Source organism: Notamacropus eugenii, chromosome 2, assembly GCF_028372415.1.
Source record: "Notamacropus eugenii isolate mMacEug1 chromosome 2, mMacEug1.pri_v2, whole genome shotgun sequence".
NCBI lineage: Eukaryota > Metazoa > Chordata > Mammalia > Diprotodontia > Macropodidae > Notamacropus > Notamacropus eugenii.
This window is the reverse complement of record NC_092873.1, coordinates 231,110,561-231,135,794: the sequence shown is the minus strand read 5'-3', so window position 1 is coordinate 231,135,794 and position 25,234 is coordinate 231,110,561. Positions and strand designations below refer to the sequence as shown.

Sequence of the window (25,234 nt, the reverse complement as noted above, 5' to 3'; positions counted from 1 at the left end):
ACATGGAAAGACAATATTTGTAACTCTTGAAACTTTTCAGTATCTGGGTACTGGGTGGGATTACACACACACACATGCACACACACACACACACACACACACACACACACACACACATAGAGACAGAGTGCAGAGTGAATTGAAGAGGATGGGATCATATCTTAAAAAAATGAAATCAAGCAGTGAGAGAGAAATATATTGGGAGGAGAAAGGGAGAAATGGAATGGGGCAAATTATCTCTCATAAAAGAGGCAAGCAAAAGACTTAATAGTGGAGGGATAAAGAGGGGAGGTGAGAGAAAAACATGAAGTTTACTCTCATCACATTCCACTAAAGGAAAGAATAAAATGCACACTCATTTTGGTATGAAAACCTATCTTACAATACAGGAAACTGGGGGATAAGGGGATAAGCAGGGTGGGGGGGGTGATGGAAGGGAGGGCATGGGGAGGAGGGAGCAATTTGAGGTCGACACTCATGGGGAGGGACAGGATCAAAAGAGAATAGAAGTAATGGGGGACAGGATAGGATGGAGGGAAATATAGTTAGTCTTATACAACACAACTATTATGGAAGTCATTTGCAAAACTACACAGATTTGGCCTATATTGAATTGCTTGCCTTCCAAAGGGAAGGGGTGGGGAGGGAGGGAAGTAAAGAAGTTGGAACTCAAAGTGTTAGGATCAACTGTCGAGTAATGTTCTTGCCACTAGGAAATAAGAAATACAGGTAAAGGGGTATAGAAAGGTATCTGGTCCTACAGGACAAAAGAGAAGATGGAGACAAGGGCAGAGAGGGATGATAGAAGAGAGAGCAGATTGGTCATAGGGGCAATTAGAATGCTTGGTGTTTGGGGGAGAGAGGGGACAAAAGGGGAGAAAATTTGTAACCCAAAATTTTGTTAAAATGAATGTCAAATAAATTAATTAATTAAAAAATAAAATAAAAAAAATAAAAACAGACTAACTCAAATGGAAAAAGAGGTCTAAAAAGTCAATGAAGAGAAGAATGCTTTAAAAAGCAGAATTAGCCAAATGAAAAAGGAGGTTCAAAAGCTCACTAAAGAAAATAGTTCTTTAAAACTTAGAATGGAGCAAATGGAAGCTAATGACTTTATGAGAAACCAAGAAATTACAAAACAAAACCAAAAGAATGAAAAAATAGAAGACAATGTGAAATATCTCATTGGAAAAACAATTGACCTAGAAAATCGACCCAAGAGAGACAGTTTAAAAATTATGGGGCTACCTAAAAGCCATGATCAGAAAAAGAGCCTAGACATCATCTTTCATGAAATTATCAAGGAAAACTGCACTGATATTCTAGAACCAAAGGGTAAAATATATATTGAAAGAATCCACTGATCACCTCCTGAAAGAGATCCCAAAAGAAAAACTCTTGGGAATATTGTAGCCAAATTTCAGAGTTCCCAGGTTAAGGAGAAAATATTGCAAGCAGCCAGAAAGAAGCAATTTGAGTATGGTGGAAATACAATCAAGATAACACAACATCTAGCAGTTTCTACATTCAGGGATCAAAGGGCTGAGAATATGATATTCCAGAAGTCAAAGGAACTAGGATTAAAACCAAGAATCACCTACCTAGCAAAACTGAGTATAATACTTCAGGGGGAAAATGGTCATTCAATGAAATAGAGGGCTTTCAAGTATTCCTGATGAAAAAGACCAGAGCTGAATAGAAATTCTGACTTTCAAACACAAGAATCAAGAGAAGTGTCAAAAGGTAAACAGGAAAGAGAAATCATAAGGGACTTACTAAAGTTGAACTGTTTATATTCCTACATGGAAAGATAACATTTGTAACTCTTGAGACTTTTCTCAGTATTTGGGGAGTTGGAGGGATTATATACATATAGACTGAAGACAAAGGGTGAGTGGAATAGGAAGAGATATCTAAAAAATAAAATTAAGGGGTGAGAGAAGAATATATTGGGAGGAGAAAGGGAGAAATGGAATGGGGCAAATTATCTCTCATAAAAGAGGCAAGAAAAAGCTTTTTCAATAGAGGGGGAAAAGGGGAGGTGAGAGGGAAAAAGTGAAACTTACTCTCATCACATTTGGCTCAAGGAGGGAATAACATGCACACTCAATTTGGTATGAAAATCTATCTTACACTACAGGAAAGTAGGGGAGAAGGGGATCAATGGGGTGACAGGGGATGATAGAAAGGATGCCAAATGGGAGGAGGGAGTAATCAAAACACTTTTAGAGAGGGGCAATGACAAAAGAGAGAATAGAACAAAAGGGGGGCAGGATAGGATGGAGGTAAATATAGTTAGTCTACCACAACATGACTATTATGGAAGTCTTTAGCATAACTACACATATATAGCCTATATTGAATGGCTTACCTTCTCAGTGGGGATAGGTGGGGAGGGAAGAAGGGAGAGAAGTTGGAACTTAAAGTTTTAGGAACGAATGTTGAGAATGGTTTTTGGATGCAACTGGGAAATAAGAAATACAGGCAATGGGGTAGAGAAATCTATCTTGCCCTTCAAAAAAATAGAGGGGATGGGGATAAGAGAAGGGAGGGTGTGATAGAAGGGAGGACAGATTTGAGGAAAGGGTATTCAGAATGCACAGTGTCTGGAGGTGGAGGGAGGGGAGAGATGGGGAGAAAATTTGCAACTCAAAATCTTGTGAAAATATATGTTGAAAACTAAAAATAAATAAGTGAAAAAAAGAAATTTGAAACTCAAAAAAAAAGGAGGGAATAACATGCATACTCCATTTGCTACGAAAATCTAACTTATGTGACAGGAAAGTAGGGGTAAAGGGGATAAGTGGGGGGGGATGATAAAAGGGAGGGTAAATGGAAGGAGGGTGTAATTAGAAGTAAATACTTTTGAGGAGGGATAGGGTCAAAAGAGAGAATAGAATATATGGGGGGGGCAGGACAGAATGAAACATGACTTTTATGGAAGTCTTTTGCATAACTACACATGTATAACATATATCGAATTGCTTGCCTTCTTAATGGGGATGGGTGGGGAGGGAGGAAGGGAGAGAAGATGGAACTCAAAGTTTTAAAAATGAATGCTAAGAATTGTTTTCACATGCAACTTGGAAATAAGATATACAGGCAAAGGGACATTGAAATCTATCTTGCCCTCTAAGAAAATAGAGGGGCGAGGATAAGAGAACCTAGGGGTGTGACACAAGGGAGGGCAGATTGGGGGAGAAGGGTAATAAGAATGCACACTGTCTTGGGGTGGGCAGAGGAAAGGGATGGGGAGAAAATTTGGAACTCAAAATCTTGTGGAAATGAATGTTGAAAACCAAGAGCAAATAAATAAATTAGAAAAAAAAGAATAAATCAATCAACATTAAGCACCTTCTATGTGGCAGGCACTATGTAAGGCACTGGTGAATAAAAAACAAAGAATTAAACAGTCCTTACTCTCAAGAAAGATACATTCTGACACTGCAGAGAAGAAACACAGATATAAGTATTTATGGAATAAGTGTAAAGAGAATAAATAAAAAATAAAATAAAGAAATACAAGGTAGTTTGAGAAGGAATTCAGAGTTAAGGTTTCACGTAGAAGATGCTGCTTGAGCTACAGCTTGAAGGAAGAGAAGGATTTCATGAGAAAGAGTTAAGAAGCGAGTACATTCAGGAGCTAGCTACTGCAAAGGAATGGAGATTGGACATGGAAGGCCTTGTGTGACAGGGAACATACAATGAAGCTGGAAAGATAACAAAATCAGGTAAAGATAAAATTGCATATATACAATCCTCCAGACATCCTGGAGTTTACTGAGTAAGGGAGTGACACAGTAGGAATGGAAGAGGCAAAATCTCTGCCAGAGGGAATTTCAGGTATAATGTATGGCAATTAAAGTTTATATTGTAATCAGTAATTGCCAGGAATTTATTTCATTGCTTTGACTCATAATAAAAACTAAGGAGCAAGACAGACAGGCAGGTATAAGGAGGGTTAATGTGAAAAATAATAAAAACAAGCTAGTTCTGATCCTAAACAGATTGCCTGACTGTAACACATCATTAATAAATATTTTCTTAATTTGGAATTTACTTTTGCAATATTTATGATGAAATGCTTACAACATTTACTTAATAAGCAAGTAAATAGCGTAAACAAGTCACAAATCTGAACATTTTCTAAGTAGCCAAACATTTATATCTGATAAAAATGCAATGTAAGCAAAAGTCAATCTTCCATAAAACTGATATTTTGATAAGTTAATTGAAAATAATTATTCAATAATTAAATGAGGGTCTCTATTACGCAACATCTGTTGGGAACACTGATTCTAAGAAAGTTTGAAAAAAAATCTATACTTCAAATTAGAATCACTAATTCAGATAGACATTCCCACCAAATAGTGAAGTTTTGCTTACTCAAGTTCAGCTCTTTTGTTGCATGACCTTCAGCAAATCACTTAACCTTTCTACCAGATATGTCTGTTTTCTGATTGTAAAAGAAGGATAATCTTTAACTCACAGGATTGCTGTGAGAAAACATGCTTCTGCAAAATATTTTCAAGAGAGGTGTCATTCTGTTTACTTTAAGAGATGTGAAACTATTTCCTCAGCCCTAAAAACCAGGGTTTTAGACTGCTTACCACCTATATGACCTTGGGCAAGTCACTTAATCCTTCTAGTTAGCTTCTTTCTCCATCCTAGTTAACTTTCTCTAAAAATTGGATTGGAAGAGATAGCCCCTATTGTCCCTCGCAGCTTAAAATCCGTTATTGTGTAAACGATGTCCCTATCACTCTGAAATTCTATAATTCTACTTCTTAGCTTCTTTATGAAGCACTAGATATATCTTGAATTTTTGTAAAAAATTAAAAATGTACATGGGGAAATATTCAGATGATGCCTAGTGTCCTTTTTTCAGATACTGGTAGGATTCTGTTTTAATTCACTTAAAGGGACAAGAAAACTGTGTCAAAATTCTTATCGCTACAATTTACAGAAAGGGCATTGGTATTGTTACATTATTTTATATTATAATTGATATCATGATTACATTTATTTACGTGAAAGAAAAGTTGATAGGCTCACAGATCTAGAGCTGGAAGGTTCAATCTCTTCATTTTATAGATGAAATAGTCCCAGAAGCAGCAAGCAGTCAAATTAAAATCTGGAAAAGACCTTGGCTCAAAATGATCCCACATCCAGGGCCATCTCCAGTTGTTCTGATCTGTATCTTGCAACTGGGCCCAGGTGGCTCCAGAAGAGAAAGTGAGACTGGTGATTCTGTATAGCTCTCCCTCACTTAAATCCAATTCACTTCAAGTACAGCATCACCTTCCTGATGTTATGGTCTTCTTTGGGAACAAAGAACAACAGCAAAAGATCTCCAAGGAAGAGGAGTCCACCACTTTCATTTTTTTTTTGGATTATTTTATTTGTTTTCAGTATTCAACGACCACTTTCATATATCTTAAATTTTTTTCCCCTCCTTGAGTGAGTTCTTATCCCAGAAGCTGGGGTCCTTGGATTTATCAAACAGTAGATTCCTACATTCATTGACTACTGTGTCATGAGTACCTACCACATTCCACTGGTCTACCCCTCTGTTTCTTAGCCAGTACCCAGCGGTTTTGATAATTGCAGCTTTATAATACAATTTGAGATCTGGTAGGGCCAGGCCACCTTCCCTAGCATTTCCTTTCATTAGTTCCCTTGATATTCTGGACCTTTTGTTCTTCCAGATGAATTTTAATATTATTTTTTCTAGCTCTAGAAAATAATTATCTGGTAGTTTGACTGGTATGGCACTGAATAAGTAAATTAATTTAGGGAGAATTGTCATTTTTATAATATTAGCTCAGCCTAACCATGAGCAACTGATGTTTTTTCCACTTACTTAGAACTGACTTTATTTGTACAAAAAGTGGTTTGTAATCGTGTTCATATAGTCCCTGGGTTTGTTTTGGCAGGGAGACTCTCAGATAGTTTATATTGTCTACTGTAGTTTTAAATGGGATTTCTCTATCTCTTGCTGTTGGGCTTTGTTAGTAACATATAGAAATGCACATGATTTATCTGGGTTTCTTTTGTAACCTGCAAATTTGCCAAAGTTGTTTATTATTTCAAGTGGGTTTTTACTTGATTCTCTGAGATTCTCTAAGAGTATCATCATATCACTTGCAAAGAGTGACAACTTAGTTTCTTCTCTATTCTAATTCCTTCAATTTCTTTTCTCTTATTGCTAAAGCTAGCATTTCTAATACCATACTGAATAACAGTGGAGATAATGGACATCCTTGTTTCACCCCTGATCTTACTGGAAATGCATCTAGCTTGTCTCCATTGCATATAAAGCTTGCAGATGGTTTTAGGTAGATACTGCTTATTGTTTTATGGAAAGTTCCATTTATTCCTATGCTTTCTAGTATTTTCAATAGGAATGGGTGTTACATTTTGTCAAAAGTTTTTCCTGCATCTATTGAAATAATCATGTGGTTTCTGTTAGTCTTGTTGTTGATATGATCAATAATGCTGATAGTTTTGCTAATATCAAACCAACTCTGCATTCCTGGTATAAATTCTACCTGATCATAATGTATTATTCTCATGATAAGCTGCTGTATTCTTTTTTGCTAATATCTTATTTAAAATTTTTGCATCCATATTAATTAGAGAAATTGATCAATAATTTTCTCTCTGTTTTGACTCTTCCCGGTTTAGGGATCAGAATCATATTTGTATCATAAAAAGAATTTGGTAGGACTCCTCTCTTCGGCAATTTTCCCAAATAGTCTATATAGTATTAGAAATAACTGTTCTTTAAATATTTGATAGAATTCACTTGTAAATCCATCTGGCCATGGAGATTTTTTCCTAGGGAGTTCATTGATGGTTTGTTCAATTTCTTTTTCTGAGATGGGGTTATTTAAGCATTCAACTTCCTGTTCTGTTAATCTGGGCAATGTATATTTTTTTAAAATAATCATCCATCTCATTCAGATTGTCAAATTTATGGACGTAGAGTTGGGCAAAGTAATTTCTAATTATTGTTTTAATTTCTTCCTCATTGGAAGTTAATTTACCCTTTTCATTTTTGATACTGGAAATTTGGTTTTCTTTTTTTAAATCACATTGACCAAAGGTTTATCAATTTTATTGGTTTTATCATAAAACCAACTCTTAGTTTTATTTATTAGTTCAATAGTTTTCTTAATTTCAATTTTATTAATCTCTCCTTTGGTTTTCAGTATTTCTAAGGAACCTACCACTTTCTAAGGCAACCACTCCCACTTTCAGACAGTCTGCCCATAAGATCATTTTTGGATCCTGATTCTATTATCATCCACTGCATTAGCTGACCCCTCCCAGATTTCTATTATCTACAAATTAGACAAAAATGCCATCTTGCCTTTGTTCAAGTCACTGAGAAAATGGTTAAACAGCACAGGGCCAAGTACACACTCCCGAGGTAATCCATTAGAGACCTCAGACCACGTTAACAGTGAACTAGTTACAATTACTTTTTCTCACAGACTTGGTGGTATGAAATTCATGATTATCTCTCTGGAACATATCTCTCTCCCTCCCTAGGGAGGAAAAGGATGTATAAGAAAGGAAAGGGGTACAATAGCACTTCATATTAAGAATACTTTGGGAAATATCACATACAGGAGAGGTTGTGTGGTGCAGTGATTTGAATGCTGGTCTCAAAATAATAAGACTATGGTTCAAGTCTTATTTCTGACTAGTTGTATGACCTTAGACACATCACAAACTGCTAAAACCTGACCCTTTGAAATTACCTTCTATCTACCCCCTATGCAACTTGTAAGCTCATAGTTATATACATCTGTTGGCCATTACAATGTAGGTTTCCTTGAGGGTAAAGACTGCTTTTGCCTTTTCTTCTTTTTCCCCCAACATAAAGTCTGGCACACAGTGAGTGCTTAATAAATGTTTACTGACTTCACAGCAAGTCTCAGTCCAGCAGTTTGCCCATTCAAATTAGTAGAGAGTTTCCTTACCCAGGGTTCCATATACCAATGAGACCACAGCACTGGTTTAAAAAAAAAAACAAGTTCTAGGGCTCACCTTTAACTACAATCTATAGAACGCAATGTACCTCCACACTGATGAATACCTGCTTTTTAATTTATTTTCAACACAACAGTTCAACTCTCTAAAACACCTGCAAAATACTTCATATTGCTATGTGATATGAATAAAAATAGTTTTATCTTCAATCAACATTACCTCAAATTTAGTCTCCACACAAAGCCAACCACAATCCTATTACATTTCCCATTGGCCCCCAAATAGATCACCATATACACTATGTATAAACTCTAAAAAAGTCACAATATATTATTTTGAAAAATGTGATCAATTTTATTAAGAATATTTAATATAGGTTCTCCAATACAGGGAGTGTATGCATTACCAAAAGAAGAGCTTCATCAAATAGACTGATAACAAGAAAAAATTTCTAAAAATTTAGTATTTGTTTCATTCAACAGAATTCACTGAATCCATATCAGCTGACTACTGTTAGCACAGACAGTTTATTAGGCCATGGGAAGAGCACTATTTTATAAATCTAGACATTACAATAGTATTCATTAAAATGTGATTCTACTTGCATTTTATAAGGGGGCATATCTGTAGTATAAAATTACTACCATGGATTTATATGGATGAAATAAATTTTCAAACCTTCAATACATTCAAATGATTCATCTACATTTAAATAGAAGTAATTGACATTACCTATCTGCAAGACCAGAATATCATCAAAACAGACACATTTTCTTATGGAAAAAGAAGACCATTACAAAGAAAGCCCTGAATATATAGAGCTATTCTACTCTAAAATAAGAAACTGGGCAAGTGGAAATGGTCATTTAACTACCATAAGAAAAAGTAGTTTCTCATAAGCAAATGTGAACAGTAGAATAATAATCCCCACTGGATTTTATAAAGTAGAATTCCACAGAGAGGAGGTTCTTTAAATTTGAAATGAATGCAGTTTATAGATAAGCGTCAGTTACAGTCAGTTTCAAAGCAGAAGTTACTTCCAGAGTTCTTAAATTTCCATTGTTATTACTCCCCTAGCATGATAATACTAAAATACAAGTCAAACCACTTCGATGAAAGCAGCCCAAAATAAACTTAAAATAGTCACTCTTTCTGAGCACCTAGTAAATTTCAAATATCTTCTGTGTTGAATCTATGATGTGATTCAGGAAGTCGGTCAAGGGTCCCATCTCTTCATCCTGTTTCATGCAATTCAAGATGAGTCCTAAGTCAAAACCTCCTATTAATTATAAAGAGAATATTACTCTAAGAAACAGAAAGACCCTACAGCCACTTAGCCTTAGGCTTCACAAGAGTTCCACACTGTCCTAGAGTACCAGACTGCAGGACTTTTTCAAAGTCAGTCCTGGTTACAGGAACATCTGATTCAACATGGAAAATCATACCATTGTTCAGGCTTTCCCAGTTCCCATTTCTAGGAGTAACAGGACATTTCAGATGACTATAGAAAAACAAATGAAAACACTACAATGTACTAACAAATTTTCCTAAACGCTACATGATGAAGGGAAAATAAAAAAAAGAAACCTCAATGCCCAGAGGATGCTCTGTAATTCCAGCAAGATCTGCAGAGAGAAGAGAATCAGCAACTCTTTTCTCAACTCTTCCATACCAAGAAACCTGTTTTATAGAAAATATACAAGTAGTACTCCCAAAGAAGATAATTAATAATAAAATAATAAAATAAAATAATTAATTAATTTGATCCTACCAACCAATTAACATGCATTTATCTAGCACCAGCCTTCCACTGTTTCTATGAGTATTCCACTTACAAAAGTTATCCAAATTTAATTCAGAGAGTTTTTTTACTCAAACTCTTTCTCTTCTACATACTACATTACTGTTTTGTTAGGTAAAACAGGAGTGCAGCTATATGGCAGAATAAAGTAATTCACCTTGGGAAGTTTTATTACCCATGAAAAATTAAGCCATAAACTCTTACCTAAGATATATTTTACTACATGGTAAGTACAAAAACCAAATGTAAAATTTAGCATTTTATTCTACTTCTTAGGAATATTAATCATTGTAAATGGAAAAATATGGCACCTTGGGGATGTCTCAGAGGCCAAAGAAACATTTTAAAGATTGATTTCTCAAGTCCCTAAAATAAAATAATTTGAATGTAACTTCACTTTTTCCACACCATCATATGGTCCGGTTATAGTTTTATTACCCTTTTAGTACTGAAAAAGAGTCAAAAATAATCTAAATTCGACTTTACTCAGCTGCTCCTAGTCTAAGAATAATGTATTTAGTATTCCCCACAGTAAAAAGACATATTAAAGATCAGTTAGTCCAATTCACTCATTTTTTTTCATTCTGAACTTCAACACCAAATAACTTGAGCATTTCCATACACAAAGTAGAACAGAAAATGAGGGCTGTGTGTGAAATTGCAAATCTCTATTACATAATACAGCTTGCTGTTTCATTTTAGCATATCATAAATGTAATATGTAACTTTCAAAGCTGTCTAGCTCCTGTTTTATTCTATTCTGTGGATTTTTGTTTTTAATCCTTAGGCAATGGGTCTTTTTTCTTTTTCAAAGTTATCCTAGACTCACTCTGCCTCTCATCTCTACCCTACACTGAAGGGGGATAGGGGAGGGAAGGAGGAAGGAAAAGCCCTTATAACAAATATGCACAATCAAGCTAAACAGATTCCCATGTTGGTCTGTCCAAAATGATATGTCTCTTTCTACAACAAAAGTCCATTACCTCTTTTTCAGGAGCTGTAAACTTTTAATTTTATACTTGAAGAAGTTGGGGGTCCAGAGAAAATTGAAGTAACTTACCTAAGGTAAAACTTTAACAAGAGGCAGTTAGGATTTGAACCCAGTGCTCAGCTATAAATATCATTCTACAGCATTCTGCAAGCCCATACCCAAATGGTAGTTGTCTGAATGAATAAAGAGGCAATCAAAGAACAGGTTACATGTCTCAATGGATGAGACATAAGTATCTGTCAGAAAAAATCTAAAATCAGCTTTCACAAAATAATGACAGGTATAATGTATCTTATTATTTTCATTATTATTATTATTAATTACCATTATTACAAAGCAGCTGGGTGGCAAAGACTTGGAAATCCAGTTGTCTCTGTCTGATTTCCTTCTAACAATGCTGCCGGCTTTTTTGTTTGGATGCCTGTGCAGACTACAAATGTTCTATACCCTGGACTCTTAGAGAATTATCAGAAATATGGAGAGGTATAAGTATGACAGTGTCAAAAAACCACAACGTATCAGGAAATATCTAAACCCCACCTCCCTGACTCTCGGGCCAAGTTTATTCCTGATCATTCCATAATGCTTCTCTCCGTTTTATGCTCTTGTGAGCTTTAAGATTATTTAAAAGCTGAGGAACTGACTTTATCCTTTGACACAGCAAATCTCATTACTTAGATTGTATCCTAAAGATAACAGGAAAAACAAAAAAGCAGAATCTAAAAAAAGCAAAAAAAAAAAAAACCAACCCAGAATTTATTTAAAATAGCAAAGTAATAAGAAAAACCTGTAAACAACTTATATTTCTAACAATTGGAGAATGGTTCAATTAATTATGGTTGTTAATTTAATGCAATATTAACATACTGGAAAAAAATCAATAAGAATACAAAGAAATATGGAGACTTGTGCAGAGTAATGCAACCTCAAATCAGCAAACAGCATACATGTTGACCTGTATTCCCAGTCCAATAAAAGACCAAAGGTGACTGAACTTTAGGCTTGAAAAGGGTCACAAAGCAAACTTAGTCAAAAACTATTTGTTAGTTTTAGTTTACTCTATTAAAATGTACAGAGTATCACAGGTTTTTGGGGGATTTTTTGACTCTACATCCACTTTTGATCCTAACCTGTCCCATCTCCCTTCAGCATCCTCAATCCTCTCTGTCTCTACCTTTCCCTATCTATCTGTCCTTCCCTTCTTTCTTCAAATATGCCCAATCTGCCCCATTCTTTTCAAAACAATTTTTTAAAAAATCACCTTCAATAGACTCTTCCTTTGGCTCATCTCCCTTTCACAACTAAACACCTAGAAAAAGCCATCTACAATTCACTGAATCCACTTTCATTGCATTCTCATTCATTACTCAGTCCCTTGCAAGCTGGCTGTCTAACTTCATCACTCGACTGAAACTACTCTCTCCAGTAACAAATGATCTCTTCATTGCCAAATTTGAAGGTCCTTCCTCAGTCTTTGTCCTTGTTGACCTATGTGCTACATTTAATGCTGCTGATCACTCTCTCTCAGTTCTTCCTACCTGTCTGACCACTCCTTCTCAGTCTCCCAATGGACTTCAATCCTTACACATCTGATAGATGTCCAGTGTTACATTTCTCAACATTTTTTTAGGAGATACTTTTTGGAATTAGCTGGGTAAAAAAATTACCTGTGATGTGGTAACAGCTAAAAGTCACCCCGGGACTCAATCTAACAGACAGGCAGAAATCATTCAATTTATTTCACTCAAGTAAAACAGGATTATAAATACAACCTTCCAAGGTGAAAGCTTTCTGTACACCACTATTCTGCCATTGTTAAGAACAGCACTTTTTGCCTGGGGCACCTACACAATTCTGCTATTCATTGCATTTCACTACTGAAAAAAGAAAACTTGGGGTAATTAGTGAGTAAGATTACCTCCAGCAACAATCTTCACTTCAGTTTTTGACTATCAGCTCTAACTCTAACAGTGATGATAGTCATCGGGAGATCTGAACACAGTAAAAATATCTAAATATACAACCTAGTGAATGCATGTAGCTTCAAACACTTTATTCAATTTTCTGCAAATTGATTTGTTGTTGTTCAGTTGTTTTGTGATTCCATTTGGGGTCTTCTTGGCAAAGATACTGGAGTGGTTTGTTGTAGCCTTCTCCAGCTCATTTTACAGATGAAAAGTAGCTGAGGCAAACAGGATTAAGTGACTTGCCCAAGGTCACACAGCTAATAAATGTCTCAGGTCAGATTTGAACTCAGGAAGATGAATATTCCTGACTCCAGGCTCTATGTGACTCTATCCACTGTGTCACCTAGCCGCAAATTGATGCCATGTATTATTGAAATCAGGATAAAGCTCATGGTTCTCTTCAATCAGGATTGGCCCAAGATGACCCTACCACTGAAAATTTGGGAAACAAAAATCAAGTGCAAAACTGATCTGAGATGTCAAGATGAATAATGCTGTATAACTCTAGTGGGGAAAGGTTAACTTAAAAACACACAAGGACACACACACACACACACACACACACACACACACACTAAGAATGAAGCGGCAGGAATTTAACATATTCAAAGCATTTGAATATCCTAAGGAACAAGCCAGGTTTTTGTTGTTGTTTCAAGTAAAACCAAGTTTATATCTGTAAAATTCCTAAGACATACTAAATAACAATTTCATAGCTGAAATGATCTAATTCTTCTTTTGAAAATGAAGAATCTAATCAAAGTCTCAAATAATTAAAAAAAAATAACTTTGCATATGTATTTCTTCTGAAGGAATCTCCGAGGAACCTCCTCAAGGAAATTCTAGGAGTTCAAAATTGTCCCTACAATTAAAAAAAAGATATGTTTACAGAAGCTGAAGACTATATAACTTTCTTAAGGCCACACACCCCCCCCCAAAAAAGTGAACACTTTCATTTCAACATGACCAAGTTGACCAAATTCAAGGATTAATAGTATATTACATTAAAATAGATATAAAGTGATCATGCCATAGAGCCAATATTGCAGAATATATAATAATTATATATCATTCAGGGCCTGGACTTAGGAAATAAGGAAGACTCGTTGTGAGTTCAAATCAGGCCTCTTACACTTGCTAGTTGTTTCACCCTGGGAAAGTCACTTAACCCTGTTTGCTTCAGTTTTCCCATCTGTAAAATTAGCTAGATAAGGAAATGGCAATCCACTCCAGTATCTTTGCCAAGAAAACCCCAAACAGGAGTCACCAAGAGCTGGACAGTACTGAAAATGACTGACCAACAACTATATCATTCATGAAAGGCAGTGTGATATATAATAGCAAGATCACTGACCCTGGAGCCAAAAGGCCTGGATCTACACCCAGCCTCTGCTGCTACTCACTGTGTAATCCTTGACAAGTCACTTACTTCCCATGGCCTGTTTTCTCACCTGTAAAATAGGGGTAATAATACTCACTGACTCAAAGGAAAGGAGTTAGTCAACCTTAAACCACTATAGAAAAGCGCGTGGTTGTCTTTTTTTTTAAAACTCCAAATCTACATCAGACTCCATCTGCTCTGGGTTGGAATGCCACTTACTAGCAGTGTGATCATTGGCAAACCACTAAACCTCTCTGAATCTCACTTTTACCAGCTGTACAAGGGGTACAAAAGCTATGGCAATCAAACTGCACTGAAAAGCATGTTTCTAAACCTCAAAGCACTGGTGATAGTTATTATCTTCATGTTAACTAGAAAGTGTTACCAAAAACTATCCAGTTCAAAGCATCCGATGCTATGCTACAAAATGTCTATTACGATATAACATCCTTATGGAACCATGGGGGTATCATGCCACACAAAGACTACCACAGCTGCACCATTTTATTTCTTTACATTTTGTGAGTGTTAATATAGCAAAAAACTGCCATATTTGAATAATGGCCCAAACTCTTTAAATTTTCTCAAAACAACTGGACAAGTACATAGTGCCTACATCTGCAGAGAAAATTTTCTGAGGAAACATCCAGCAATATGTTGAGAAGGGAAATTATAATGGAGGATGGGTATATTATTAAAAGAAAGTAGTTACACCACCTTATAGAATTACAGACAGAGCCTGAAGGGTCCTCCAGAGTCCTCTAGTTCAACCAGCTCATTCTACAAATAAGGAAACCCAGGCCAGGAGAGGCTGACTTGCCCAAGCAGTAAGTCAAGAGAATATGAACTCAAGTCATCTTATTCTAAATGCAAAGCTCTTTCTTGAGTTCTAAGAATTTTTCCTAATTGGGGTTGAATTCTCTTCCAAACTCTGTCCTGGGTCTTTGTTCTAATTCTTTTCTTTTCTCTATTCTCCACTACCAGATCCATGCCAGAGACTTAGAGGTGGAAGAGATCTCAGAGATCACCCAATCCAACCACTCTCACTCTAAAGATGGGAGAAGATTAAATGACTTCTGTCACACAATAATCTGTGCCTTTAAATGTTCAACCACATTACTTCATTAACATCTGGACCCCTAAGAAAACAGGGTCTGGACAGTAGGCCAGAAGGATGTCTTCTTATAGTGTGGATGGATTCTCCCAATTTTCTTTAGTAGCTATAGCTCAGTATGCTTCCCAAACAAGAATGACACAATGCAGGAGAACACACAGGAAGTTTGGAGATCTTATAGGGGTGGGAGATAATATACTTTAAAAGCATTTAAAGTATAAAACCCTCCAGGAAGTGTAATACTAAGGCAACATTATTAAAGACCAGAAGGATTCTCAAGTCTACTTAAGAACTGGAGATAGACTTTTGTTTACTTTTATTAGTAACTACATATAGTAACTACATATTACATTATCTACATTTCCAAAAGAGTACAAAGTCCTCATGGCAGCAAAGAGGGAAACCCTTCTCTCAATAGCCAATGTTTTCCATGACCTTGAAAATTTTCATTTCTTTTTCAAATTTTCCATTCCACTAGCTGGGTAGTATCTCATTTGAGCTCCATGAAGAAATTACGATTTGGGATAGCTTTTTTGGATCATACTTTATAAATACACGCACACCCAGATTAGAAGGAGAAAAAAACATATACAGAGAAGGAACACTGCCTAACTCTCACCAAATTTACACACTTCACTTTTCACCCAGAAGTTTCTTCATTCAGGGGTGAGACAGTTTTCCGACAAGGGTACACCCAGTTTCCTTGGGGCCCCAGCCACCTAAGATGTATCAATTCTGAATGAATGGATCAGACTGCAATAGGTACTACAAAAAAATGAGACCTAGCTTTATGTTCTATCTAGTTATATCATAAGCTGATCCAGTGTAGGGGATGGTGATAGTGTCCACATTGCAAGAGGCACTACAAAAGGGGGGACCCAGTTTTTCGTAGACCATTGCATACAGGTAATCTGGCCCACTTTAAAGCACGGCGACAGTGCAGGGTGTGAAGTCCAACCAGCTTCTCTCCACCACTTGCAGGGTTTACAAACACGCAGGACGCGGATGGGGCGCTGGGGGGGTCCTCTAGGACAGGGGTCTCTCGGAGCTCTTCCGGCTCCCGGTGCAGACAAGACGAGCCACGCTAGCGCCCGGTGGCTGCGGCCGAGGTCCCTCGGGGCCGGGGGCGGCGGGGTCACACAGCAGGGAGCCCGTTTCACAGGCAAGGTCGGAAGGGAAGGGGCAGGAGGGAGGAGGGGGAAGGGGAGGGGAGGCCTCCCGCCCCGCCTCCTCGGAGCCCACAGCCCGGCTCCCCCTCCCAAGGTCCCTCCCACTTCACTCTCCCCGCAGGTAGAGGGGAGGCCGGAGGACGCGACGGTGGCGGAGGAAGCGCGGCTCTGAGGGGTGTGCGGGCTGGGATCACGCGCACCTACACACGCAGTGTCACGCACACACACGGGGGCGGGCGGCCTTACCAAGTCTATGAACGTCAGGAATTTCCAGCTGCCCCCGTAGGTCTTGTGCGCGGGCATCTCGATGGCCTTGTAGTTGCACAGAATGGAGCAGTAGGACAGCAGGATGGCCACTCTCAGCACCTGGCAGGGGATGAGCGCCATGTTCGCCGCGAGCTCCGCACGCCGCCCGCGCGGGGAGGAAGGGGCAGAGGGTCGGAGGGCGTTGCTGGGCTGGGCCGGGAGGTGTGTGGCCTGGGGGGGAGGGGCACAGGTAGGGGGAGGGGGCGGCTGCGGCGCGGCCGGGGCGCTGCGGGGGCGCGCCAGGGGCCGGGGGGTGGGGGCGTCCCGCTCGCCCCACGGGGAGGGACCGCGTCGCGCGTGCGTGTGTATGTAAACGGATTTGTGCGCGTGTGCGAATCTCCTGCGCCGCGCGTGGGGCCTGAGCGAGCCCGGGAGGCGGCAGCGTCATCTCCTTCGTCATCGCCGTCATTATCATTTTCCGCGGTCTCCGGGTCTCTCCGGAGCCGAGGCGTCTGAGGAAGGGGGTGGCGATCACGTGGGCAGAGCGTGGGAAAACGCCTCCTGGTTGTCTTTGGTCCGCCGGGCCGCACCGCGTGGGAAGGAACCCGCCCGCGAGCGCGGGTGCGCGTGGGCCGGCGCCGGACCCGGGGAAGTGGGAGGGGAGGAGGCTTGGGGCCCGGTCCCATAGAGCTGCTGGAGACGATTAAACTTCTTTTAAATGTATGGGCGACGCGCTCTGTCTTGTCTGGTGTCTGTTTTACCTGTGTCCTGTCTGTCATCTCTATAATCTGTCTGCCTGCCCTCCACATCCCGTCTGTCGTATCTAGCCGTTACGTTCCGTCTCTCTGTCCGTATACGCTGTCGATCACCCGTCCGTGTCGTCTGCACTCTGTCAGTGCTATGGATCCATCCATCCCCCCTGCTGTGTGCCTGGCCTGTCTCTCTTAGAAGGGGTCCCCGGGCTTCACCAGACCGCCCGACGAGCAGAGCCGGGCGGTTACGGAGCACCGTCCTAGCCCCGTGAGGAGGCGGGGCCCGAGGACCGTGGGTAAGAGTGCTCACGTGCGGGAGGCCGGACACTGCTCTCCCCCTGAAACCACACCAGTTGTGGGCACGTGATCCGGTTTGGCCCTGATTGTGATAACTGACGAAATTCAGGTGCCTGATAAGTGCTGATTGTGTTCATAACCATGGAGCAAGGCTCCCCTTGGCACTTTTAGACCTGACTTCTTCAGAAATACTGACTTCACCTGGGAACGCACCTTGGACTGGATTTTGTTCACCTGAAAAGAACAATGATTCTAATTTCGATTTTAAATGATTCCAGGTTTTAAGTTTAAACGTAAAACCTAAGCACCAAACCAAATTGTTAAAAATAGGGACAGTGTGGAGATAGCATTGTGTATTTTTGCTAAAATCCTAGTGCTTCATGGAAGGAAAGCAGCAGTGGGTCATACTCTGGTTTCCAGTAAATGCTGTCAGGCTGAAATTGCATCAGTTTGTGGTTTTTTGGTATCTTTTTTTTTTTTTTTAATCAAGGGATCATATTTCAGCCAACCAAATGCAGGATCAGATCATGAAAAGACAACCTAAGTATTTCCTGTGGATCCATTTAAAAACAGGTGTCTTCTGCAAATAGTCTCTGAGTCAGAGGGTGTGGATCTAGAGAGGGAAATGAGAGGAAGGGGGAGTAGCAAATGAGGTTTTCCCAGCTCAAGCTAGTTACAGAGAAATAAACTGGGGGAAAAAATAACAATGAATAGTTTTATAAGTATATTAATAGAAGTTGATTTCAGATCCAGAGATTATCCAGAGATGACTGCTGATGAAAGAGGATTATCAATTACAGTGATATAACCATATTCCTTGGTAGTATATGGGGCTTGCTTTTAAACTAAAGCACCCGTGTGTCATCCACATTTTGAATTCTTAATATTGTTAAAGCAAAATATAAAGTGGACTCTACCCAGATACATATACCATAGTTCCTTGTACTTATATCTGTATGGCTTCCTTCTGACCTTTGTTTCTCCTTTGAGTCACACGGAAGTCTAATATGGCATTATTCAAATCTCATAAATAACTCCTTGGTCCTGTGTCCCAAGTAAGGGCCCCCACAATGAAATATTTTAAAATAAAATTAGGGAGATTTTCCTGACAGTTATTTTAAACAAAATGAGCATTTTCATATTTTGTTAATAGTTTTATTAGGTACCTGGCTTTTGTTTTATTTGCTAGCATTTAAGTTTCCAGCTGTTCAATTGGAATACCAACTTGTAAATTAAAGCATCTGCATAAAAAATGACTAATTTTAGGACAGTATGTTTTGTAATTTGATAACACCTAAGTAACGGTCCGTAAATATGGCAATTGATTGGTCTGGTTTTCAGAACTTACCTAATATTTTTGGTGATGTTTTACAAAGGAATGCTACTGGGAAAAGGACAATAAATATTTGCAACTGAAATTAGTACTTTTTAATGTAGATCTCACATCCTGCGTTTTCATTCTTATAATGGCTCAGGTGTTCTAATGCTTTTTTTTTTTAAGCAAGGAAATAGCTATAAAATATAAATCTTGAACTATCATTGTAAGTTTGTAATTCTTTTTTTGAACCATTTTGCAGGACTAGAATTTTACAAAACTCAAGGGACAATGAGATAATTAGGAACCAAGGAGAGGGCCTCTAGTTGTCCAGCTGTTCCAAACTCAAATGGATTTGTGATTTCATTGATCGGGAAGTAAATTCCCTCCAGTGATGCAGATGACAACTCATTGATGTCTGCCTGTGCTGTTCACCTCTTATCTCTGTCCTCCCAAAAAGTCACCACAAGGGATCAATCTAGCATAGTGGAGGCCTTCCTCTTCTCCTTGACATCGTTAGAGCAATAGTGATACCACAGTTATAATGCATATTGAACTAGATGGTCATTATTTCCCATAAAACTTTTGCTTTTGTTTTATAAGAGGAAAATATGCCTTTATGAAAGAAATATATGACAGTGATTTTTAGTGTTTCCTACTCTACTCGCAGTTTTAAGGAAGAAACATCCTACCCAATCTAATTTGAGAGATAAAATTGTTTGTATATAAAATAGCTTTGTTTCATGTACTGAAGCAAAAGACTGGTCGTGTGGCAAGAGCAAGTGATGACAAATATCTTGAGTTTATTGTTGCTCTAAGGATGTCAGGGAAAGCAGAAGGCCTCCACTATGTTAGATTGATCCCATATGGTGAATTTTGGGGAGGACATGGATAAGAGTTGAACATCCTAAGCAGACATCGTTGGATTGTCATCTGCATTGTTGAAGGAAACTCAATCCCCAATCAATGAAATCGCAAATCCGTTTGAGTTCAGAACAGTGGACAGCTAGAGGCCCTCCCTATGGCTTCTAATTAACCTCATTGTCCCTTGAGTTTTATAGAATTACATCGAGTCCTGCAAGCCAGATGGGCCTCTAGAATTTCCCTGTAGTTACTCCAACTGAGCTCCTAGAATATCTTTATATTCAGTCTTGCCTTGATGAAACCCTCTTCTTTGTTACACTGATTTTGTTATAAATGTATATAGTCTTAGCTCCTAAATTGTGGGTGAAAATCCCTCAGGTTACTTCCAAGAGGGTTCTTTAGAGGTTTCAAAGAATCTGAAAATTAGTACCATATTTTCTCTCAAAAGAGTCATTCTTTAAATGATTCATACCCATTTAATTTCAGGGAGAACTATGTAGGCTTGCTTTTTACATCATCGTTAGTAATTATTAAGCCCTTAATCCCTGTTCTAGGTTTTGGAGAAGATAGAAAGTTTAGATAAGATTTAGTCCCTCATCTTTCCAATATTAGTGTTAACACACCAATCACTGCTGCCAAGTCTGAATTAAGCTGCCAAAAAAGCGTAGGTTCCCCATGAATTGCCCCAAGCTTATTTTACCAACACAGTAATAACTTAAAACCCAGACAGCCTAAGCCAAAGGTTCTGCCCTATATACTGATTCCTAGTCACCCTAAAACCACCCCTGTTTCCGGAGACCCTGACCCCAGCACCTGTCTGCCTTACCTGTTCCCCTACTACATACTCTGAAGTTCATCTAAGGTTTGTAGTGGTTTATGCACACAAGGCAAGAAATAATCCATAAATACTTCCAAAGGATACAAGGAACTTTAGAGTGTTAAAAGAAAGTAATTTCCCCAGTTTTAGTTTATTAAATCTTCCTAATTAGTTACCCTTTACCAGAATGGTCAACATCACTCTGGCCATTATCTATAAAACTGAATCTGGAGCTACAGTCATGAGCTTTTCACTACTGATACCCCACACAAGAATCATGGATTTCTTTTTCTTTCTAACATTATCCATAGATCATAGTTCCACCCAAATTCAAGATTTAGCTTATTGATCCATTTAAAAATCTGTCCTTACAGTCTTTTCTAATTGGAACTGACCCAACCTTCTTACCTGATTACTGTTCCTTATCTGCAAATTGACCGCTCAATGGAAAAAAAAAAATGTAGTGCCATTATCTTGGGGTCTCTTTAGTGGTTTATAAACAAAAAGGGAGTTGTTTTATCAAGGTTCCATCTTAGAACAATATCCTCACATTTGATGGAAGAATTGGAATCAATCCAAGTACCTAGAGAGAATAATAAATTTGTAGCTAAATAAGTTATTTCCCAAAACTATAAACATATATATGTATGTGTATATATATATATATATATATATATATACATATATATAAGTATATGATATATTAAGGTATTACAAAAGCCTTAGTGCAATTTAAAGCTTTAATAACTTCAGAAGCAAAAGTGTTACACATAGGAAAACACCATTTGGAAGTATTATTATTTAAATTTCTTTTACACATTTCACTTTTGTGAATTTTGAATAATAAAATTTTAATTTCAACAAAATGGGGTGCCCTGTCATTGTGCATTACAGGTACAACAGTTTCTGAATGATACTTTCTCAAACTGGTAGATCAGTGCATCAGTAGAATAAATCCTTTGTTTGGCTTCCTTGATCACTTGCTTGGGCTCCATTAGACTTTTTCTTGAGGGATCACAAAACAGTTTTTTAAGGTTTTTATGTATTCCATTGAAAGGTTTTGGCAGGAAAAACTTCCTTCAATGTTAAAGAAATGTACTTTTTTTTAAAAACAGGTTTCATGTTCAGAGCTATATAGGAAGCTAAATACTCTATAATAATTTCATGTGGACCTATGATTTCATTGGTGTGGGGAGTTTCCAATATAGAAACTCTCTCAACCAATACAGATTTGGAAATGCTAGCCATAGAAAGTTGCCCAGGACTGTGAGAGGTTAAGTGGTTTGCCCCATGGCCATATAACTAGCACATGGAGATGCAGCACTTGAACACAGGCCTTGCTTCCCATTTCTTCCATCTGGACTTCTGTTCATCATGCTATGTTGCTTCTGATTGCCAATAATAGTAGTATTCATTCTACAGGGGTTTTACAGCTTACAAAGTGTTCTGCTTGTCACAGTTCTATGGGATAGGGGGTATATACAACTTTCTCATTGAACAGGCTCTGACTTGTGAAACTGTCTTTTCCAGGTCTAAACGAATCTGTCTTTTCTAGGTCTAAATCACCAGATCCTGCCACTACTGCTACCACTAATAGCACACACTATTAAACTGTTAAAAGACTTGGAGAAAGGTTTCCAACACATTGGTTAGATTGCCTATGGAAGACTTAAGGAAGGACACAAGAACAATTATAAAACATGAAAGGGCATGGATAGCATAGATCAGCAGGGTACTGGTAATTTTTAACAACCCAAAAATATATGTGCAACATATTTCTAAGTTTAATCTACTTTATTAGCACTTCCTGTTACTTTTTAAAGTCTAGATCAGGGGTGGGGAACCTGTGGCCTCAAGGTCACATGTGGCCTTCTAGGTCCTCCAGTGAGACCTTTTGTCTGAGTCCAAGGTTTACAGACAAATCCTTTTATCAAAGGAATTTGTTCTGTGAAGTTTGGATTCAGTCAAAGGGCCCCCCTTGAGGATCTAGAAGGTCATATGTGGCCTTGAGGCCACAAGTTCTCCACCCTTGATCTAGACAATCAACAAAATGGCAAAATCAAGCCTGATTTCTGGAATTTGACCATTTCTGTGGTACAGATGATCACATTTTTAATGAAATATCTTTAATGAAAATTTTTAACAATTAACTTGAGATGATTCTAGCACGACTTTGATAGGCCTGCACTAGTAGAGAAAGTACCCAAAAGACTACTCTTCTAAATAAGACCTGAGACAAAAATGAAACAATATCTGCTTTCAAGGAATTTATGTTCTGTGAATAAAATTAATAAAAATGTATATGAAATAAATTGGGGTGTGGGTAGGTGAAGTCATTAGCAGCTGGACAGATCAGCAAAGACTTCATGGAGAAAATGGCTCTCTAGGAGATTTTTGAAGGAATAAAGAGATTTTAAGAGACAAAGGAGAGGAGGGAGTACCTTCCAGGTATGAGAGATAACTTGTACAAAGATCGGGGTACGTGATATTAAGTATTTTGTGTAAGAAACAGCAAGAAGGTCCAGTACGACTGGACTGTAGAATGTACCCATAGGGTACCAACAGGGTTGTTGTAAGAACCAAATGGGATTATTATAAAGCATTTAATACAGTGTCTGGCATATAATAAATGCTCTAGGAATGTTAACTAATGCAGCCAAACAGAAGAATTTGTATTTGATCCTAAAAACAATAGAGAGGAAGCCTTTGGAGTTTACTGAGTGGGTCCTGACATTTTCAGATCTGCACTTTGGGAAGCTCACTGTGGCAGCTGTGGATGAGTTGTAGAAACTGGAAGTGCTTAAGGCAGGACTGTTGTACTAGTCTGAGTAAGAAGTGATAAGAGTCTGAAATAGATATTATGGAATATTTGGCAGCTGATGATATTGGATTTGTGTGAAAGGGAGAAGTTAAGAATGACGCCAAGATTGTGACTCTAAGAGACTTGAACGATGGTGGTACCACTAACAGAAATAGAGAAGTTCAAGAAGAGGGGTGGGGGCAATTGATCATAAATACAATTTTGGATATACTGAGGTGATAGCTAATAATAATAGCTAATATTTATATAGAGCTTACTACCTACTGGACGCTCTTCTAAGGGCTTTACAGTTATTATTTCATTTGATTCTCCCAACAATGTTGGGAACCAGGCGCTGTTATTATCCCTATTTTGCAGCTGAGCAAACTGAATCAACCTGAGATTAAGTGATTTGTCCAAGGCCACACAGCTAATATGTGTCTGAGCCTGGATTCGAATTCTGGTCTTCCTGACTCTAGGCTCAGTGTTCTATCCACTGTGCTGTTTAGCTGTGTGAGGTACAGATAGAGTTAAGATATAATCCATTTCATTTTGTAAACTTTTTTTTAGTGCTTTCCATGTCCAGCATTTCCTAATCTCCTTGAAGAAAACATTCATGATATGTAGGTATGAGATTTCTGTGTAGCCTACAAACCTTTGACCTCTTCTTTTCTTGATCCTAAACTCTAATTTAGAACACTTCATTCCCCACGTCCATTCCTTCCACCTCTCCAAGTACAAAATAAGAATTGATTTAACTTGGAATGTATTACCAAATCCTTATCTTCTACTACTGATGATGCTGGTGTTTAAGCTAGATTTATTTTCATGGTGGTGTTTTTCTTATGCTTATTATAAGCACTGTTTTACAGGAATTTCCATATGTCCCACTAAATGATGTTTTTTGCTGCCTACGTAATTCCACAAGCTTCTTTAGTTGACTCTCCATTGAGAATTTTGGAGCCATCTTTCCATTTGACTGCAACCTCTACATATCTTCTAATTTCATTTGTAGAAAAAAATTTTTTTTTTAAAGATTTCATTCCTCTAGTAGTAATATTTTGACATTTTGGTCATGGATTCAAGATCTGCGACTTATATCTCACATGACAACACTGTAGACAAAGAACTGGACCCTGCTTTGAATAAGAAGAGTGTGCTCTGTTATATTTCAGGAATTACACAAGCTTAGTCATTCCTTAAAATCACCAGTGTTGATCTGGTGATATTATATAGTTATAAATTCTGAAAGAAGACAATAGCTATATAATTAAGATATTATTATCCAAAGGAAAAAAGATACACTTGATAATAGACAGTAGCATTCTTAATATTCTTAAATATTCAAAAGGATCTGTGGTCTCACTGATTTGGGAGTTCCCTGAAACAATAAAGATAGCATCTAAGCTATGCCTGCCTACTCCACATGACTCTTATCCATGTTGGACCCAAGGTTCACAGCAAAGCAAGGGAACCAATAGAGAGTCTTACTCTTGTCACAAACCCATGACCAGCCTCTCTTCTCTTCCTGCCATATACTTCTTTGATATCCTTTACTCCTATTCTCAGAGTTTCTCATTGACTATATGCTGCTGCCGGCTCACACCTTCCATGTACCTCTCAATTGCCTTATGTGTGATCACTCATTTTAGTTCTTTGGAGGCAGAAATGTTTCATGTTCTGCTACTCCATAGCAATACCAATAACATATTAGTGTGG

The 25,234-nt window shown here is 38.1% G+C and overlaps 1 protein-coding gene across 2 annotated transcripts in view; it reads right to left on the bottom strand.

The window, feature by feature from the left end:
- Nucleotides 1-17,687, bottom strand: part of AIG1 (androgen induced 1) — a 334,033-nt gene extending 316,346 nt beyond the window's left edge. Inside the window, exons 1-2 of one of the 2 annotated variants that reach the window (XM_072643494.1) lie at nt 17,432-17,687; nt 16,671-16,790 (exon numbers count right to left, since the gene is read on the bottom strand). In XM_072643494.1, the coding sequence (XP_072499595.1) occupies nt 16,671-16,790; nt 17,432-17,479 (168 nt within the window). In that variant the 5' untranslated portion in view covers nt 17,480-17,687. Of the gene's footprint in view, nt 1-16,670; nt 17,019-17,431 lie in introns of those variants that run through there. The other variant, XM_072643495.1, reaches the window with a different exon arrangement.
- Nucleotides 17,688-25,234: the final 7,547 nt, after the last annotated feature.